Consider the following 21490-nt stretch of genomic DNA (forward strand, 5'->3'; position numbering starts at 1 on the left):
ATTCAAGATTGACGTGACATGAGTGGGGGAATCTAAAATGGGGAAAAAAATGATAAGCATGCTTCTAGAAGAATTAATTAGGCTAAGCGGAGGTTAGGGAAAGTGATTTGTAGGAATCACTTTAGTTAGGTTAATTAATTAAATTAATTAACTAAGTGGGTTTAGAAGAAACAATGGTTGAGGTGGCCTTAGAAGAATGGGGAAATAATCAATTTATTAATAAATTAATTATTGGACTATAGTGATAAGATTGATTAAATCCGATTTAATAAACCTTAAGAAGAAGGGAATTAACACAATCAAACTAGTTAATTATGTTGACAGGCTTAAATTGATTAAATATGAATTTAATTAATTTTAGGTGTCTACAACACCCTTGTGGAAGAGTGAGTTGAAGATTTTTTGATTTCATGGTCTAGGATGATGGTTAAGTTCCCTAACCTAAAAGGACAACCATTTCCCAAACAACCCTTATCTCTAGATTAAAATATGACACTTATAAGAAGAGGAAAGGACAAAAAATAGAAGTAGAGGAACTTCACATAGAAGGTCACGATGCAATAAATGATGACACTCAATAGACCATGGATGCCCTCCTTATTAGAAGTAGAAGGAAGCATTATGCCAAACAAGTTTGAGGGACGTGACTACTTCCTTGCGAAGAGATAATTCCTTAGTTTATTGGTTCTTCATGCATTTCCTCAGCTCCTCCTCATATGTTTCTTGTTTCTTGTTTCTTGTTTCTCCATCACCAACATTGTCCTAGACTCTCTTTATTAGTCTTATTTCTTCTCTAGTATTGCTAGACCTCTACGGTTATGAGAGCTCCCCAATTTCTAGGTGTCAAGTTTTCTTCTTTGATTTGATTTTGTTCCAATTTAAAAATGAGAGCGAGACTTAATCTCACATTTTATTAATTAAAATAAAACAAAATATTTTCATAATCCATATTAGTGATAAGAAATGTTTCTTTTAAATTTTTATATCAACATTTTAGATCATATTCTATAATCCGTCATCAAAATAATTTTTTACCCAATTATAAATAAATAATTAATTAAAATAGATTGAATAAAAAAGACAAAAATAAATTTAAAAATTGATACAAAATAAAATTAAAAAAAACAAATCCATAACAGATAATGAAAGAATAGATAATGTGTAAAAACACTCACAACACTTCAAAAGTACACTGAATAGGACGGATGCATCCAACCATCCTTGCCCCCTTATTCAGAGCACATCTCACAACGTCCAACGGTCACCAAAATAATAAAAAAATAATCCTCACTTCTGAACCAATTATAACGCTTCATCCTCCGTCAAAATGCGCGTCAATTAATGTCAAGCTTCCACAAACCGAAACCGTCACAGCAACTTAGCCGCGCCGTCAGTTTTTACCCTTTGACCTGCCACAATAATCGGATCGCAGAAATTCTTTGAAGTAAAAATGTTGTAGTTAAAAATCCGTGTTATCCGTGTTGACGAGAGAAATGGGATGATGAGCGGTAAAAACCTTTTTTGCCACACGAGTTAACTGACTAGGCTTGTGCGGAGTTAATGTTTACCGTAAGTTGATGATGATTTCAAAATATAGAAGCCCCACGGTTTCCCGCGCAGCGCCCATGTGACCGAGAGGGGCCGCGAGGGTTTGTTGAGTATTTAAGAAAGGGGGCTCCGCCAGGCCCCTCTTATTTTGCTTTCGTCGTTGTTGCTGCTGCACAGTGCAAATAACAGGTTGCGAGGAAAATAAAAATGGCGAGTCCCGTGGAGGAGGAGGTTCCGGTTTCAAGCCCAGTAGCGGCGGGATCTCCCGAGAAACCTATTGTTGAGCTGCCCGCGCCCGAAGGATGGAAGAAAAAGGTGTGCTGCTTCTTGCTCTTGTTTGTTTCAAGGGTTTTGACAGTTCTAGCACAATATATTAACAGGTTTTGCTTGCTGGTTGCCGGCCCTGAGCGGTTTTTTCGTACGCCTCTTTTGGTTACTCCTTTTGTTACTTGAGCTGCGGCATAGTGGGTGACGGGGCCCTAGAAAACTAAGTCTGTTAGGTTAAGTGTCGGTTGTTTCTTAGGAGACTTTGTTCGGGTTAATTTCTGCGTTAGTATGACATGCGTTTTGTGTAGTTTGGTTTTTTGTAGCTGAGATTTGCTTTCAATTTCAGAGTCTCTGAAGCTAGCGTGGTTATTTTTCAGGTTAGGGTTTGTAAGGAAATTTCGGTGATTTTGAGCCTTGGTTTTGACTTTTGATTTTTTAGCTTCCGGTGTAGTGTAGTCATAGGGGATTGCAGCTCTCTCAAGACGAGGGGTTTCAAGACTTCGTGTTGGGGATTTTTTCAGTTCAAATTTTTTAAGTGTCATTGCAAGGCATAATTTGAGAAAGTGTACGGACACGCGTATTCGATCTGCCCTTGTATAGATTTGTAGTCTCCTGGATGTAAAATTGAGTATTCGCTGTATGTTTCCGTCTTGCCTTACGGTTATGTAGTCTCGATTGTATTCGAGACAGTTTGTAGTAGTGAACGGCATGTCGTATACGTGTATTTATGGCTGAAACTGGTATTGGGATTAGGCATTTGTTAGCTACTATTAGGGATCTCGTGGGTTATTTTCCTTTGCGATTTATTTGACTGTTGTTGTGCAATCTGTATTTATATTGCAGGTCTTCCTGCAGGTTAGTATTTTAGATTAAACCCATTTTCCTCTTCTCTTTGATTTGGTAAATTTGCTTTTTTCTGGTGTCGAATCCATGACTGAGTTTTCATAGCCGAGAGTGTTTTTCCTGTCAAAATTTTCCGGGACTTGACACATCCTCTCTTCTGGGGTATGCCTTACCATGTTGTATTTGATTTCAACATTGAACTAATGTTGAACCTAGCCATCTCCAAGGATGACCTGGAAACTATTGCTGCGAAGCACAACCAAAAAACAGGGTCAGATCCTCACTTGATATCTTTTGTTTATTATAAGTTTATGTTATCAAGATTATGTTTGATATCTGCAATATCTGTTTACTGTGTTTATTATACATACAGTAATAAAAAATATTTTTTGTAGTATTAAGGCATTGACTAGAGTGCTTTTGACATTGCGTGTTTGATACAAGATTCTCTTAAAGGCTGAATGAAAGGCTAGCTTGGATAGCCAGGGTGCTGTTTTTACTAGTGACTACGTAATGCTGAAATTTCTCAGAATTCTCCAAAAAAGTTGTTTCTTAGCTTGGAAAATTCTTGGTAGGGTTTTACTTGCATGCAATGTTCAGATTTCTAAACTTGCATTCACTCACAGTTTCTGTACAACAATACAACAATATTTCCATGTCTCTGCTCGTGACTTCTCACCAGACTAGGTTTATAGTAATGGGCACAGCCTTTAAGGTTTGACTTGCATTGACCATGTGGTCACTGTACCTATAAGTTTGTTTCTTAGCTTTGAAAGCTTCTGGGCGAGGCCATAAGCTGCTTCTCACACTTAGTACTGGATAATCATGTGTGATTTTCCTAGGATGTTTCTGAACTTTGGAAGCCCTTGCATGCACCCCATAATTGTTATACACCAGTCTCCCTGTTGTTACTGAATCTGAGACTTTTCTCCAGATGTTGCATAGACCTCAGAAGTTTGCAAATTGGCTTAATTTTTATTTGTCTATGCTGTCAAGAGGATCTTCACTTTGATTGATTAATTTGTTTTAATTTTTACTTTCCAGCTTATTCCAAAGAAGCGGAAGGATGAGATTGTTTACTATGCCCCAACAGGGGATGAGATCAAGTCACGGGCACAGCTGGAGCGCTATCTGAAGACACATCCTGGTGGCCCTTCCAGTTCGGAGTTCAGCTGGACAACAGGTAGGTCCCTTGGTCTGATTACTATAGAATCAGTGAGTTTAGGCAGTATACTTGGCCATGCTAAATAATTGCTCCAACTGAGGAGTTTCTTTCTGCTTTTGAAACTACATGGAGTTAGATTGGGCCCATTTTATCACTCTTCTGTACAAATCCCTGATATAACTGTTTCTCAAAGATCTTTGCTCCAAACGGTTTAGAATCCATTTTTCATCTTAGCTACTTGAAATCTTCAGAATGCTGTTTCGTCTGGTGCCCATATCACTCCTCAATGGATCTTGGATCAGTTGGAGCTGTTGCATCCTTTGTTCTCAAATATCACAGTCTAAGGTTGATTAGTATCTTAGAATGTGTATGCTTGACTTGTTTTGTATTGTTCAATTAACTATAGGGACCACGCCAAGGAGGTCTTCGAGGTTGAGTGACAAAATGCAGGCAGATTCTGAAACTCCAGAGAGCGAGTCCAAAAAGACGCCATCAAAGCGCTCGAGGAAATCAGGAGCTGCTGATTCCGAGGACACCAAAAATTCAAAGAGAAAGAGCAAGTCTGAAACTGCTGAAGGAAATGAGGATTCGAAGGAGGAGGTAATGAAAGATGTGGAACCGGAGGAATCAACGAAAGAAGATACTGTCACAGAAATAGTGGAAGACAATAATGATGGTAAAAAGGAAGAAGCCGAGCAAGGAAAGCCAGAAACGAAGCAAGATGGCACAGATTCAGAAATGGTGGATGTAGGCAAACCAGGTGAAGATAAGGTGGCTGATCCAGAAGTCAATACAGAAAAGGATGAGGAAGCAGTGAAGGGACCAGAAGCTCCAATGGAGGAGGATCAAGTGCTGACAAAAGAACCAGAAGTTCATGCGGAAGAAGAAAAGTCCAATAAAGGGGCAGAAGTCCCTTTGGAAGAAGAGAAGCAGGGAAAAGAATCTGAAATTAACTTGGAGGAAAAGACAGAGGAAGAACCTGAGGTTCAAATTGAGGACATGGCAAAAGAAGTTGTTGATAAAGATCTAGCAGAAGAGGTGAAGTCTGAGGATAAGGAAGCACATGGAAATGGTGTCAATATTGAGGCTAAGGTACCAGCTCACGATGAACATCAGGAGCCTGTAGACCTGAAAAATGAGAATGGATATGACAAGGACTCCCTTCAGCAAGCCTATGAGCAGCACAAACCAGTGGACTCAGTGATGAGTCATGATTTGAAGGAAAATGATACTAATCAAGAGGCTACAAAGATACAATCCCTTCAGCCTCCTACCAACAGTGAGGCACATCAGCCTTCCGAACAAGTTGGTGTTAGCAGCTGAAACTCACAGTTTAAGCTGAATAATTGTCTATTATTGTAGGTTTACACAATTCGTCAGGATTCATGTTCCAAAGTTTGGACTTTGGAAATTTAAGAGAATTCTAGGTAATAGAAAAGGGTTTTACTTTTTCAGTGTCACAATCGCCTTGGGTTCAGTAGGAGGTTGAGACAAATTGAATTCCTGCAATGAATTATAAGAGTGGAGCAACTTCATATGCATTTTGCAGCTACCTGGAATGCATGTTTCCACTGGCAAGAGAATTCAGATCTTTTGATGCAAACTTTGTTACACGTTTCTCCTAGAATTTGTTTGCAAACTTGGATGGAAACAATTTGTAAGTTTGTTTCTGCATTGTCATTTTAATATGATTTTTCATGGGTATTGTAGAGCCCTTCCAAGACTATTTCTCTCTGCAGGTCTTTCAGTTTTAACGATGGCTTATGATTGTGCTAATTACTTTGCTTTATAGACATAGTTTGACATGATTAGATTTCTATCCAAGACAAAAGCATCGTGTTGCTAATGATCTGACCCCTTTATAAGTCATGTTCATGAATAGCTCTGTATGCTGATCAATCATGTTCGAAGCCTTTGATGTTAATGTTGGTCTAGCTAATTAATCATTTTTTTGAGACTTTAATTGGAATTTTTTTATTCCAAGTTAGAAGTAGATGTTTTGACTCTTGTTAATTGCAATTTGAAGGATTGTTACAGTATGTTGGCCAAGCACTTTGCTAAATATATTCTTTTCTGGCAGCACAATGATTGTGCTCCACCAATGTTGGCATCATATATTCTTGGGTTTCATATCGTTTGTCTTTTCTTGGACCCATTTTTTATGCTTTATATAGGTTTCTCAAATGCAAATTTCTGGAGCTGCAACTAATGACCACCAAGCATTTTGTTTGATAGTAACTTGAGGTTTGCATGCATTTGATTTGGTGTTGCTTGGGTTAGTAACTTGAGGTGTGTTTTCATTTGACTTGGGTGTTGCTTGGTTTAGTAACTCGAGGTATGCATGCATTTGATATGATGTTGCTTAAAAGTTAGTAATTTGAGGTATGCATGTATTTAATTTGGCCAATCTCTAAGCCCTTCTAAGGTTAGTTGTAACATTCCTAGATTAATGCTGGCGTGGGACATTCATTTATTTGAACTTCTAGTTGGAATTTGTATTCTGAGTTAGATGCTGTTCGAAGCCATCAATTTAATTGTTATGTGTGTGTATGCATAGTATGTTGACTATGCAGTTTTTTTAAATATAATTATTTGTCATCATTTCTGGCAAAGCCATGAATTGGTCTTCCCATTATTGGCTTTCATAAACTTCATGATATATATACCTTATTGAGTTTTTAATTTTATGCAACAAAATACCTCCTAAAGCTTTGACCAGTAGCTGGAGGCATGTACAATAACCTGCTACAATTTATAAACAATTGATATTAAAGGATATTGTTGTTAGTTGTTTAGGGTAAATGTAATTATATCTCTACGATTATATTGAAGAATGAAGTACTTATTTCAGGTTTTTTATTTATTTTGCTTTCTTTTAGGATTTTGAAGTCTAGGTTAATCATCCAATATTGTTTTGCATTATGAGTTGGTGATTTTCACTACATAACTTATGTTCAAATTCTTTGTGGAAGTAATAGTGTATGTTAGCTCACGTGCTTTTGTTGGGCAGCGAATGTTGGTATTCTTCAAATTCAAATGAATTTGTTTGAATTCTTTATGGAAGTAATACAATTTATGTTGTATTGTCACACTTCAAACTGCTATGCTTGTACAATAGCTGTATTCCTTGAAGTGAGCTACACTAATTTCAGTTATGTTCCAGTACCAGACGGGTGCTACTCTTGCTTCCGTGTTATGCCACAGACATTAATCTACAAGGGCAATGGAAAACTCACGTTGAAATATTTGGACAGTTTAATGTTGCTATTGCATGTATGAAAAGATTGCCAAAGTTGGATGTAATTTCTTTGATGTAAACTAAAAGTTTTTACACATTCTCCAATTGATGTTTGTGGTAGTAAGAAGCGTAGTCTTATATTGCAATGGGTTTTCAAGGAACTAAAATCTAATGTAGGATTTGTTGAACCTTGTAATTATTCTCTTGCACTTATATTGTGTAATGCTTTTCAAAGAAGTATTCAGATCCAACTAGTATTTAATCCGGACAAGGATAAAACACCCCGTGTAAATGATCAAAGATGTGCTTTTGAAGCCCAAAACCTCAAGTTCTCAATTTATGGAACTGGTGCGGTTGGATTTTAAGGGTTTAACATTTTTCGGTGTAGTTTGTCTTAAAAAAGGGGATTGAGAGATCTAATTGGTAAATTGAAATAGACAAATTAAAGCATCCCGTGTAAATGGTTCAAGGTGTATTAACAAAGCCAAGGTCAATCTTTCATCTTATCAAATAAGATGTCAACTGGATCTTTGCATCTAAAGCGTTAATGGCTGTAGACTGTATATAAGCAGTGACACCTTGCACCCTATGCATCTAATTTATGAGAGCCTACAGCATGGTTTAGATTGCCAAATATTTAAACAAAACATACAAAAGATTTTTCTTGCCAGATATCTAAACAAAAAAAAACAGAAGGATTTTTCTTGCCACTTCATTACTACTGTAGATCTGACATGGTGCACATATTTATAATGAATCTTAATTTTCAGATGCTTCTTTTGGCATAACTGAGGATCTCCACAAGAATATTGTACCTGTTAAAAATATGATGGAAACGGCTTGTATTTCTCAACTTCTGAAATAATAATTCTGTTGCAGTGTGGCAATTAGCGCATCTTAAAAGGTTTTTAAAAATTGTAATAGGCCTTCCAGCGGTTGTCTAACAAAAACCAAATGTAATAGGCATTGCTGGCTTTTCACTATGATGGCAAAGAAATAATTCTTGTACCCCTCTTACACATCGTTTTTCAAGTAAATGTGTTGAATTTTGAAAGTACTTGCTGTCTTCATCTGGCAAGCCAATTTCACCAATTTCACCAACTTCCTTTTTAGCAAAGGAAGGATGCAGGCAAATAATGAAATTTAGTTTTACATGTTGTACCAATTGCATTTGCTTGAAAGTTTTTGAAGTCTTTTAAAATACATTTCGTGTAAATCTTGCAATCGTTGCATTCCATGAGACCACATATCTTCAAGGCGTTTTGTCAAAAATGGTTCACGTGCCTTGTCAATGCTTTTGCATTTTGCATACATGACTGCAATCATGACATTCCACGCATTTTGCATACATGACTACAATCATGGCATTCCATGAAACCACATTTCTTTGAGGCATTTTGTCATATAGTTCATGTGCCTCGTCAATGCTATTGAATTTTGCGTACATGACTACTAAAGCATTTCCTTCTATAATAATATCTAATAAAAATCCTCCTTCCATTATGCTTTTTGATGGATGCATGTACCGTATTCCAAATTTTGGCGAAGGCAGGGAAGATGTTGACAAAGGAGTGGGTAAGATGAGTGTATCCATCATGGTCCTATCCCCCCATGAATTTAGGTGAAAGGTTGAAAGATATCATCACATTGAACCAATATGAATGTGAAAATAGGCCAATACAATTATGTACAACATAAACTATACAATGTTCACAAAATGCATAAGAAACAATGTTCACAAATGCATAAGAAATTTATTAAGGACTATCATATCCAAATGCGTAAGATATAATTGTAGCGCACTCATTGTATCTTATCATATATACTTGCGACAAAAGATGCAACTAAAACTTATACAACACAAGATTACAACTTCTTTGCAAGGTACATGTATGCCTAGTATCCATAACACTTGAACAGTTAAAAAGGGTTTTCACAATATAAGGGGAAGCGGTAGCCATTATAGCTAACTTCAGAATTTGATGATTTTTTTTGGTTGTCTTTGCATGTGACTTAATTGCTTATAGCTATTGTTTTGGCTTTTGGGTAGTAACGATGCATGCAAGGGTCAAAAGGTACACATTTCAAAGTCTTGCTTGATACTTACTTAAAGATGTACCAATAATCGTGCACTTAAATTTGCCAATACTTGAGCAAAATTGCAAAATTACCCCTGAAGTCGTGTGCTGTGGTTACCAATAAAGGTGCACAAATAGGCCAATCTGGTCCAAAAATGCTAAAAACGAGTGGCTATTGGTACATGTGAAATTTATTAATGGACTTTTAGTTATTAGTTTTGTGGTTTCTTTAAAGTTAGTAAATAAGGGGTTGGGTGTGCAAGGAGTGAATGGTTATTGGAACATGAATGGTAACTGGGGCTATTCCCCTAAATTAGAAACCATGATCAACAATATAAATAGACCAATTGCCTTAATCCCTAAATAACAACTAACTAATGTATGCTTGAGTAACAGGGAAAAATGGTAGGATGCTCTACTTAAATCAAGTAAGATGAAAAGAAGTGAAGACTTTGTATTCAACAACAATAGTGAATAACATCAAAACCCCATTTATTATCATCACATTATTTTAGATTTATCAATGTTTACAAGTATACATTGCATGTGAATACAAACATAGTCCTTAAGGAAGATGATCACAATAATAATAATAATATAATTTTTTCGTCCATCTTATAATCCTTATAGTCAATGATACACATTACAATCATTGGATCCTCATAAAATTCCTAAGGTTTATACATCATAGAAATAAACTTAATCTTAGCCACCATTGTCTATAGTATTACCGTTGAGTAATCCAAGTCTTTCATAATCCCTACTAAACTATCCAATCTCAAACTTGAAGTCATGAGTCATCTTGCATAAACCACATTCCCACATTCATTGTCCAAACAATAATGCGACTCGACCCAATTTGTCTAGTAATTACTCCCCACTATTAACAACCACATGCCCAATCTCAATCATTATTTTCAAATAATAATAATTTACCACAAGCTGTAATAGACCTTCCTCATTATTAATAAAATTATTATATCTATATTATCAAAGTCTTACCTATTTTTTGACATAGTCACTAAATAGTTTAGTGAATCAACCCTAGTTCATCACAAGCTTCTTAATAAGCAATATGGCCAACAGTAAATCTAAATTCACCCCATTCACATTATTCATATGAAATTAGAATCCCAATGTCAAATTAAGGCACATTAAGTTTGATCTCATTACCCATGCCTTACTGCACATGTTTAAATTGTGAAAAAGCCATAACAAAGGCTTTACCTTCCATTCCCATAATCCAAAAGCTCCAACTTCTTAGATCAAATGAATTGATTGATGCCAATTATTATATGGATAAATCAAACTTTAGACAATTTCTTTCTCACATTCCATAATCAAAAACATTTTCACACCAATTGAATGGAATGAATATTGACACAAAAAAGAAACCTTTAATACAAACAAAATATTTCTAATATCCCTTAACACCAATAAAACCAAAAACCCACAACCATCAACCCATAACACCATACGTTCCTAGCACAATTAGAAGAAAAAATTGCACACATTGATTCCTACTTGAGCATCTTAATTAAAGACAAAGTAAGTAATGGGATCAAATTGCACATGCAATCATTCAATTCAAAGAGAAAAATTATTGTCATAACAATGAAGTTACATTAGAATAGTGTGAAGAGATGCCTTGCCTGGTAAACATAAAATCAACTATGCAAACACGTGCTTACATGACCAACTATTGTGTTGATAAATCGGTTAGATCAATAAAGAAGAGAGCAACAACTTCATGTCCTTTGTATCATTCAAAATAAAACAACTTAGCTTTGCTCAAAAATTGTTGTAACACCAATGGTATGTGTTTGTTTCTATACAAGTCTTTCAAATTTTTTTTATCCTTCTTTTAAAATACAAGTAGTAGTTGAAGATTGATGAAATGTTTCATTTGGTATATGTGTAGGGTGCGCCTTTAATATGCCCATGCGACAAACTTTCAATGTGCATGTAGAGGGTTAGTAAGTATTACTCTCATGCGTGAGAAAAAAACATTAATATTTGCATGTATTGCTTTATAGTTAGTCTTGCAATTGTTAATGCACAAATTTGTTGGCCTTACTTTATTTTTGTTCTTAATAAAATTTGGGTATTATAGTTGTATTCATTGAACTATTTAGGCTTTGTACTATGCTTCACTTTTTTGTCTAGTTAAAATATGCAAGTGTTTACTTCTTTGGTGGTGTGGGTTTATGTTTTATTAGTTGAATCTATGTTTCAAAAAATCTAGTTGACCCATTGTTTCCAATTGTTCATGTTTTAGAGGTTTTATTTCACTTTTAGAGTACATTGAATGATCAATAGCGACTTCTTTATTTAATATGTGGTTGTTCCAAGAGGCACGCCTTTAATGTGCCTTTAGAGCACTTGGGTATGCATATACAAAGTAGTCTCTAGTGAGGTAGGAACATATAAACTTTTTATCTAAGAATCTTTTATAGAAAATTTCCAAGGTTTTAATGTTTAGTTGCTATGAGATGATTTTGGGTCCAAAATTACTTTATTATTTGGTACTTCCCTATGCTATGATTTTCCTTATTTCTTAGATTTATAATTGTAGAATGTGAAAAGCGAATCACTATAAAAGATAATCAAACCCCTCGAAAATTTGAGTTCAACTCTCAACTTCGAACAAACTATTCGGCAAACTACAACCTTCAAGTCTATTCACTATTGAGAAAATGTGCATTTAATCGATCATATAAATTAACTAAAGTGTTTGTTTAGACTTCAAAAATTGAAAATATAGAGTACGTGGATCTTTCAGGTAGCTCAGTATGCCCTTTGTCTAGGACAAACGTGTGGGTCTACACACTAGTGTAGTGTGTCCTACATGGACACACTAGTGTAGTGTAGTGTGTCCTACATGGACAAACCACAGGGGCTATAGTATATGCTATTAAACTATTGCTAGGTACTGCTGGCAAAATTTGAAATCTTCTCCTTCATAAATTAAACCCGATTTTCATACGAATCTTGAGCCCTGTTCAGAATACGAGAGCTCAGCCCATCTTTTTAACCTGTAAAATGCCAAGCAAAACCATAGAACTTATGAACTGCGGATGAATCCAACGTATTTATTGCCGACCTCTCGCAGACGCTCACACATAAAGGAATCTAATTGAACTGTCTGCTATGGTCGCTAAAAATGCAATAACAGAGCAAACCAAAATAAATTGAGTTGGATATAATTTCTAACAAATAGCTCTGTACATTTTCCATCCTCCAATTACAATCATAAAATGCCATTGCCATTCCCTATTCATCTCATCTCAATCTCACAGCATTATGTTGGAGGGGTTGCACGTTTTGCTTCTGAGGCACAATCCCCTTGAAGACTACCCTACTCATCAAACTTATATCCTCAGAAACGCACTTTCACAATGGAAAAAAATTCATTCTTTCATCGCTCACAGGCGATTTTCCTTTGCTATACGCACAACTTTTCATAATAAGCTTATTTACATGTATGTCAAGTGCGGAAGTTTGGTCGATGTCCGTAAAGTGTTCGATCACATGAAAGAACGAGACAGTGTCTCATGGAATACGATTATTGCAGCGTACAGAAGATACGGGTATCCGCACGAAACAGTCACACTGTTCCACCATATGCAACAAACAGGTTTCCAACCCGATAAGTTCACATTTGCCAGCGTACTCCCAGCCTGTGCCAAAATGGGAGCTTTGGAACAGGGTATGGATATCCATCAAAGCATAAAGGATAGAGGAATTTTGTCAGATGTTATAGTTGTAAGTGCCCTGGTAGACATGTATACAAAATGTGGAAGGATAGACAAGGCACGTGAACTGTTTGACAAAATGCCTCAAAGAGATGTGTTCTCGTGGACTGCAATGATTTCAGGATATGCACAAAATGGATTTGTTGATAAGGCTTTAGAAACTTTCAAGCAAATGCAATTGGCAGGTGTAAAGCCAAATTCCACAACTTTTGCCAGCATCCTCCCGGCCTGTGCCAAAATGCGAGCTTTCGAACAGGGTATAGATATCCATCAAAGCATAAAGGAAGGAGGATTTTTGTCAGATGTTAGAGTTGCAACTGCCCTGATAAACATGTATGCAAAATGTGGAGACATGGACAAGGCACGTGAACTGTTTGACAAAATACGTCAAAGAGATGTCATCTCATGGAATGCAATGATTGCAGGATACGCACAAGGTGGATTTGTTGACAAGGCTTTAGAAACTTTCAAGCAAATGCAATTCGCAGGTGTCAAGCCAAATTCCACAACCTTTGTCAACATTCTCCCTGCCTGTGCCAAAATGGGAGCTTTAGAGCAGGGTATACACATCCATCAAAGCATAATGGAAGGGGCCATTTTGTCAGTTACAGTTGGAAATGCTCTGATAGACATGTATGCAAAATATGGAAGCATAGACAAGGCAAGTGAACTGTTTGATATAATGCCTCAAAGAAATGTAGCCTCATGGAATGCCATAATTGCAGGATATACACAAAATGGAATTGTTGACAAGGCTTTAGAAACTTTCAAGCAAATGCAATTGGCAGGCATAAAGCCAAATTCGACAACCTTTGCCAGCATCCTTCCTGCCTGTGCCAAAATGGGAGCTTTAGAACAGGGCATGGACATCCACCGAAGTATAACGGAAGCAGGATTTTTGTCGGATGTTATAGTTGTAACTGCCCTGGTAGACATGTATGGAAAATGTGGATGCATAGACAAGGCATGTGAACTGTTTGACAGAATGCCTCAAAAGAATGTGGTCTCATGGACTGCAATGGTTGCAGGATATGCACAGAACGGATTTGCTGAAAAGGCTTTAGAAACTTTCAAGCAAATGCAAGTGGCAGGGGTAAAACCAAATTCCACAACCTTCGCCAGTATCCTCCCTGCCTGTGCCAAAATGGGAGCCTTGGAAGAGGGTATGGAAATCTATCAAAGCATTAAAGTAGGAGGGTTTTTGTCAGATGTTGTAGTTGCAACTGCCCTGGTAGACATGTATGCAAAATGTGGAAGAATAGACAAGGCACGTGAATTGTTTGACATAATACCTCAAAGAAATGTGGTATCATGGAATGCCATGATTGCAGGATATGCACAAAATGGATTTGTTGTAAAGGCTTTACAAACATTCAAACAAATGCAATTGGCAGGTGTAAAGCCAATTTCTACAACCTTCGCTAGCATCCTCCCCGCCTGTGCCAAATTGGGAGCTTTGGAACAAGGTATCGACATCCATCAAAAGGTGATCGAAGGAGGCTATTTGTCAGATACTATGGTTGGAAATGCTCTGGTAGACATGTATGCAAAATGTGGAAGCATAGAAAAGGCATGTGATCTGTTTGATAGAATGCATAAAAAAAATGTGGTCTCATGGACTGCAATGATTGCAGGATATGCACAAAATGGATTTGTTGAGAAGGCTTTAGAAACTTTCAAGCAAATGCAATTGGCAGGTGTAAAGCCGGTTTCCGCAACCTTTGCCAGCATCCTCCCTGCCTGTGCCAAAATGGGAGCTTTGGAACAGGGTATGGACATCCATCAAAGCATAATGGAAGGTGGTTTTTGGCCAGATATTACAGTTGGAAATGCTCTGGTAGACATGTATGCAAAATGTGGAAGCATAGGCAAGGCACGTGATCTGTTTGACAAACTGCCTCAAAGAGATATAAGCTCATGGAATGCAATGATTACAGGATATGCACAAAATGGATTTTGCAAGGATGCTCTCGAAATCTTTGAATTAATGAATCACTCTGGAACAAATCCTGACATTGTAAGCTTTGCTTGTGTTCTATGTGCATGCAGCTATGCAGGATTAGTGAATGAGGGCTGTACATACTTCAATCGCATGAGTTGCACCAACTACATTACATCCACAGTTGATCATTATGTGTGCATGGTTGACCTTCTCGCCCGTGCTGGCTATCTCGAGGACACATTAAATTTTATCATTAAGATGCCAGTTAAACCTGTAGCGGTTGTGTGGATGTGTTTTCTTAGTGCCTGTAGATCACATATGAATATAGGCTTGGGAATATTTTCAGCACTGCTACTTTTTGATTTGGATCCTCAAAATGCTGCGAGTTATGTTCTTCTTTCAAACATCTATGCAGAAGCGGGCAGGTGGTGTGAAGTTAAGATGGTAAGGAGATTGATGAAAGATAGAGGAATAAAAAAGATCCCTGGATGCAGTTGGATTGAAAACCACAAAATGGTACATGTTTTTTGTGCAGGAGACAGATCACATTCACAGACAGGGGATCTATAAAGGTTGGAGAATTGAGCTTGGGAGATGAAGGCAGTAGGGTATTTTCCAGATTCAAGACACTCAATGATGTGGAAGAGGAGAAAAAATAAATATTTCTATTCCACCATAGTGAAAAGTTGGCAATTGCATTTGGTTTGTTAAACACGACCCCTGAATCAACTTTTAGAGTTTTTAATAACCTTCGAATATGCGCTGATTGCCACACTGCAACAAAATTTATCTCCAATATTGTTACAAGAGAAATCATTGTGAGAACTGCACACCGTTTTCATTATTTTAAAACAAGGACAATGTTCTTGTGGGAATTATTGGTGATGCTAAATGAAGCAACCTCCGAAATAGGCTTGAACTATGACAGTGTGCAGCGTGTCAGACTTGGAGCAATAATGAAGGGACAAGGTTCTTTTTTCAGTTTCTAGAAAGTTCCTTTGTTTTTTGTTGAGTATTTTTTAGTCCAGACCATGCAGTTGGCTTCATAAAATCAGATGCTGTTGGGGTATCTGTCAAAGACATTTTTGATGATAACATGGATGTTTTGTTGAATTCTTTTCAGGAAACCTGCATATGTATGAAAAGAAAAGTTGGAGGAGGTGGAGAATGGAGAAGAAATAGAAGGCGAGGAACACTTCAAAGTATGATTTAATCCATATGCTCAAAAACTTATGAGTTGTGCGACTAACATTTCTTGTGTAGTAGATTTTAAAATGTGAATATCATCATAGACATATGTCATGGAATACTCCAAGTAGCCTCCACCAATGGTAGATGTAGTGAATCCTCTACAATAGGTGGTAGGCTTTGTCTTTTTTTCCTTGTGATGAATAACAATGCTTTGTGGCATTGGTGGATTACCTTTGACATTTATTTTTGTGATTTTTTTGTATCTTTGATGAGCTAGTAGGAACTTCAAATTTTAAAGTGCACACACTATTGATCTTGCTCAATTAGCTTGATCTATCAGTCATAAGATTTCTCAATAGTTCATGGGAAAGACTATATATAAGCATCACCACTGGTCCACATCAATAGAGGTATTCTTCTCCAAACTCCCATACATCTTCTAATTTGCTAGTACAACCTCATATAACAACCCATAGAATATGCAACCATTACCATACAAAACTCTAATGTAGTGGCCAAAATTGCACACATTTTAAAATTATGGCTTCTCCATAACATGCATGCACCATTCCATAATTGACCAGTCATTTGGCAAGACTCACTAATTTAGTAGAATTGAAACATTTGCAATGATGGGACCAATATTCATGGCTAACAATTCTTATCCTTCATGACACATTACAATGGAAATTACACTCACCTAGAGCTACACAACACCATCATGTGCAATGGTTTTAATGGAGCTAGGCCTATACACTAGCCTCCAACAATCAATAAAGGAAGTATTGAACTTGCAAACAAGATCACATGCTCCTTGACTAGCCCACATATTTCCATTCTTAATTTTGGACATAAAATGCACTATTGTGGATGGAGACTATTTATAAATATTGGTCTATATTTCCATTCTTAGGTTAGATGGTGCTTTTCTATATTGAGCTATTGAGATTGATGCAAGAGTTTATTCTTAGGTTGAGTGACTAGTGGCTAAACTTTTGATCTTGATGCTTAGTCTTGGTCTTGACTTCTTGAGAGCTATGTAGGGGATCCTCTATGTATGTTTCCATAGATGTTATATAATTATTAAATGATTAGTGACCTTGATAAGAAGACTAGCCATTATCTTGGTGATTCTAAGCATGTCTTTGTTCATCATTAACTATTATGTGTGTGTGTGTGTGTTCATTATTATATCATGAGCTAATAAGATTCACTCTAATTTTCAAGATCTATTTGTTTGACATGAAACTTTTTTATACTTTACTTTCAACAATCTCTTTCCTTTTCATTGCATTCTAGTTTAAAATTGGCTTAGGATATATAAGGAGGTGACCTTGTAATTTTGAAGATTGACTTGTTGGTCACATCCCACATCAGATAGTGTTTTTATTGTTAGTGGGTCTCACATGATGCATTTGTTGTTAGAACCAAGTGATATAAGAGCATTACATGCTGTAAGAGGAATATTGTATCACCCAAAAATATTTAGTTTTTGGTTTTGTTGATACATTTTCTCCATATTCTAGTCACAATTAGTCAACATGGATCCTACCACATTTGATTGCATTTTACATCTCACCATGTGGCTTGGAGAATATGTTCTACTATTATTCTTCAAGACCATATTCACTTTGTAGAAGTATTTGATCATAGAAAAGGAATAAATTGGCTTTTGCACCTTATTGGTCTTAGTAGGCATAACCAATTTCACTATTTGTAGCTTGTGGCAATTTTCTATGGTTTGCAACAACAAAGGAGCACATATCAAGGTACATTGGACCTAGGAGTGCTTATAGTGTAAACCACACAAAGATACGACCCATCACCATTGCATTCAATTAGGGAGATTTCCATATATATTTGGTTTACACATTTCATAAAGCTTTGAGCTTTGTGCCATCTTGTAGTTGGCTATGATCATTTCTAACAATCAAGATTGCAATCTAGACATTGTTCATAATTATTTAAAGGCAAGAACGTTAAGGGCAAGAGAGTGAGAGCTTAGATTTTGAGATAGCATTTGAGTTCTAAATGGTTAAGGCCTAGCCTATTGGAATCCATTTGTGATAGATTGTATTTCATTTGTGATCATGAATCGATAAAGATCATATTTCTATTATGGTGTTTCACTGAGTCTCTCATATGTGATTGCGTATTATTCTATTCTACTATATGGTTGTATACTCTATTTGGAACCTCCATCCATGACTACATCACCATGACATTTGACTTCTATAAATAGTTTTCGGGCATGTTTAATGGGACATGAGCCTTTTTAATGCTATAGCCCTATCCTAATGCTCAAATAGCATTAGGCCAACCTAAGTGAGACATGTGCCATTTGTTTAACCCATCACATGGTGACTTTGTTAATCTTACATTATAGGTTAACTAGAATTATTATGACCTCAAGGACTAATATCAATTCTCCTACAAAAGCTCATATAAGTTTCCTATTATATCCCTTTCCATTTGTCCCAAGAAAAAGACCTTAGACTACACAATATTCATAACCAAAATCCAACAAGATAATCCCATAATGGCCAATTAGTCGCTTCCAATATTCTTCCCATCATGGAACCCATGCAGTTTGCAAATTCCTCCAAAATTCCCACTATGAGGGCAACCATCCCCACTCTCTTCCACACTTCATAGATAAATATGCAACTAACCCTATAGAACACTTATATAATATTGTAAACCATTGTGTTATTCACAATTTCAATGAAGATGACATTGCTTTGAGACTACTTGTTGCTTCATTCAAAGACAAGACACTTTACTTATATCAATGGCTTTTGTAGTTGTCAACAATAGATTAAGATCAATCATGCCAAATGTTTATTAGAGAGCTCAAAGAGAGGGGAGATTCTACCTCATTATTAGAGTAGCTCACCACTATAAAGAGGGCTCCTATGAAAATGTTAGAAGTCTAACAATAATTTTCAAACAACATGACAACAAAATCCTCTAGAAGTTTAATCCACCTCAAGAACATAATACATCTATTATTTGAAGGCTATAGATTTTGACATTACTATGATGGTCAATTCAAGCGGCATAAAAGCTTTTTGTAGATACATATGAAATTGTTGTTTCAATTGAGAATGGTCTAATAAAGGTTGGAAGGTTGGCATGTTATCCACTTTTACTAGTATTCCCCAACCTATGCTCTCCATATCTTCCTTCACCCATAGTTCAACCACTAAGTACTCCTATCATGAATCATATCCTCACTAGACCACCACCTAAATACTAGTTTGGAGAACTATTAGCCCTATTTGAATTGATGTGATAAGAACCTTGCTAAGAAATATGTCTAATGATTTTATTGCACTCAAGTGATATCATAATAGTGGGCATAGATCACCATATCCTAGCAACCAATGTCCTCAAATCCAACAACACTACCATCATGTCAATTGTGGTTATAAACCTTCCCAAAATGGCCAAAATGGTAATTAAAGACTAGTTTATCAACCAAATAAAACTACAAGCTAGTCTTATAATCAATTAGTCCTAGTTGAGCAACTCGTATAACAAGTACCATAAAATCTAGTTAGGGAACTATTTTTAGATTAGAAAAATTATATATAAGGGATTATTTCTTTGTGCCATCTTTATTTTATGTAGCAAACCCCTACTATATATTCTAGCAACTTTTAGACCCATTTCACCTCTTCCACTAACTAGAAATTGAATAACCACCACGATTCTCACTTTCCTTTGGTAGAGTGTAGTGTTGTAAATTACAACCCATGTAATTCTACGTTGCATAAGCGCCTTCAATTTATGCTAATTGGAGAGCTCTTTGACCACTTTGTCCTTTTGTCCATACCACTATCCCCATCAACCTCCACCTTGTCCTTTTCCTGACCATATTGACTGTCTGACTTGTAGACATTAGCACGCCATGGAGGCGTCTACATGCTACGCTTGCGTCCCGTAAACATAACATCCCGAAGGTGGCTGTTTGAGCATTATGTCTGCACTTGAAAGATGCCTGTAACGTCTCTACCTGCGACCACCAACTTCCACCTTCGTCCAACATGCATATCTTCTCCTTTGAAGCTCATTTTTGGATCTCTAATGAGTAATTAAAACTTTCTAGTCATTCATTCTATCTCTTGGGTTGTGATTTTGATCTTACGACTATTTTATTGTATGCACGAATGCTTGGAAGCTCTCTTGATTGCCTACTTGGCTCTCTCACATTACAACCACCATCATACTTCAAAAAAGACTGGCTAATGTAGAGGGTCAGTGCCCTGGTTAATGCTTCTTTTTTAATAAAAAACAAACAAATGTCTTAACTTAGTCAAATGTATTATGCATAGATAAATATATTTTCATTTCCTAGACATAAATACTATGTTTTTCTTTACAAATAGGAATTGAATTAATTAGAGTAAAATTATATCAATGAAATCAAGTAATTTTAACAAAACGAGAAGGAAGAAATGAGACCCCTAGTTCAAAGTGTGGAAGAAATCCAAAATCTAAAAGCACAATTAACTTCCACTAGTGAATCAATGAACACAAAATCATGTATATCAAATATGAAAATGAGAGTGTTTGAATGAAATGTACGTTTGAATAAAATGTACAAAGAGCCTTTCATATGTAGGCAAGGGTGTGGGGGTGAGAAGGTAGGAGTGAAACTTTGACTACCCCTCCAAAGGTGTGACACTTGTGAGCAAAGTGCACATGTGCTCATGCAAGTGACAAGCCGAGATGCAATAGGTGTCTCCAAAACTGAGTACATGTGTCAACACTACATGGGGTGAGACAAAGTCATGAGAAATCCTAAGTAAGATTAGGCTATGTGTGAATAGGTCTATGCTAGTTAAGGTGATAACCTAACTAGGTAAATAAAGACACTATTTACACTAACACAAAGATCAATAATTCAAGTGCCAAACTTGAGATCAAGAATATGAAAAATTCTCACATAGTGACTACTATGACATAAAACAATGATTAGGATGTTAAAGAAAATTTTGTAGGGACCATCCAATTTTAATGACATCCTTTGTAGGTACTAATATGGAATTTTTTTATATAGTTGTAGTGAAACCTATAAAATATAAACAAGAGGACTTGGAAGTAGCATATGAGAATGATTGTAGATAAATAATTGAAACAATAGCTTAATTGAATACATGTAACTAAATAATAAACCAAAAAGAGAGTTATCTAGATATTGAAGAATGACCAACAACATATAGGAGCTTGCTGAGGTGGTTAAACCCTTTTAAATTTTTTGACTTCCATGATAAGCCAAATAAATTTTGTGTACTTATATTAGGTTGATTTGTATTTTTTATTGGCGTTCACATAATTTTATAACTTAACTTGAGCTAAGTGAAGCTACAAATAAGGGGACCTCATCCTCAACATGGAAGGTTGTCGCTTCCATTAAGCCCAACCTTGGTAGAAGTGGGTAGTGGAATTGGGTGGATA

The 21490-nt window shown here is 36.3% G+C and overlaps 2 protein-coding genes across 2 annotated transcripts; both read left to right on the forward strand.

Annotated features, from left to right (window-relative positions):
* The first annotated feature begins 1686 nt into the window (after positions 1-1686).
* Positions 1687-5549, forward strand: LOC131047623 (methyl-CpG-binding domain-containing protein 11). Its single transcript, XM_057981402.2, has 3 exons — positions 1687-1863; positions 3703-3841; positions 4230-5549. Exons 1-3 carry the CDS (start codon positions 1756-1758, stop codon positions 5144-5146), a joined length of 1164 nt encoding a protein of 387 aa, XP_057837385.2. The 5' UTR covers positions 1687-1755; the 3' UTR covers positions 5147-5549.
* Positions 5550-12029: 6480 nt separating this feature from the next.
* On the forward strand, positions 12030-16303 carry LOC131047638 (pentatricopeptide repeat-containing protein At2g39620-like). Its single transcript, XM_059213467.1, has 2 exons — positions 12030-15805; positions 15960-16303. The coding sequence occupies exon 1, from the start codon at positions 12443-12445 to the stop codon at positions 15404-15406; it is 2964 nt and encodes a 987-aa protein (XP_059069450.1). The 5' UTR covers positions 12030-12442; the 3' UTR covers positions 15407-15805; positions 15960-16303.
* Positions 16304-21490: the final 5187 nt, after the last annotated feature.

The sequence above is a fragment of the Cryptomeria japonica genome, chromosome 10 (genome assembly GCF_030272615.1).
Source record: "Cryptomeria japonica chromosome 10, Sugi_1.0, whole genome shotgun sequence".
In the NCBI taxonomy this organism is placed as follows: Eukaryota; Viridiplantae; Streptophyta; class Pinopsida; order Cupressales; family Cupressaceae; genus Cryptomeria; species Cryptomeria japonica.

Excerpts from the sequence above, each read along its gene's own strand:
- LOC131047623 (XM_057981402.2), top strand. The coding sequence starts at position 1,756 with ATGGCGAGTCCCGTGGAGGAGGAGGTTCCGGTTTCAAGCCCAGTAGCG. Across the intron at positions 1,864-3,702 it reads CCGAAGGATGGAAGAAAAAG|CTTATTCCAAAGAAGCGGAA; the intron begins GTGTGCTGCTTC and ends TTTACTTTCCAG. Across the intron at positions 3,842-4,229 it reads GGAGTTCAGCTGGACAACAG|GGACCACGCCAAGGAGGTCT; the intron begins GTAGGTCCCTTG and ends AATTAACTATAG.
- LOC131047638 (XM_059213467.1), top strand. The coding sequence starts at position 12,443 with ATGTTGGAGGGGTTGCACGTTTTGCTTCTGAGGCACAATCCCCTTGAA.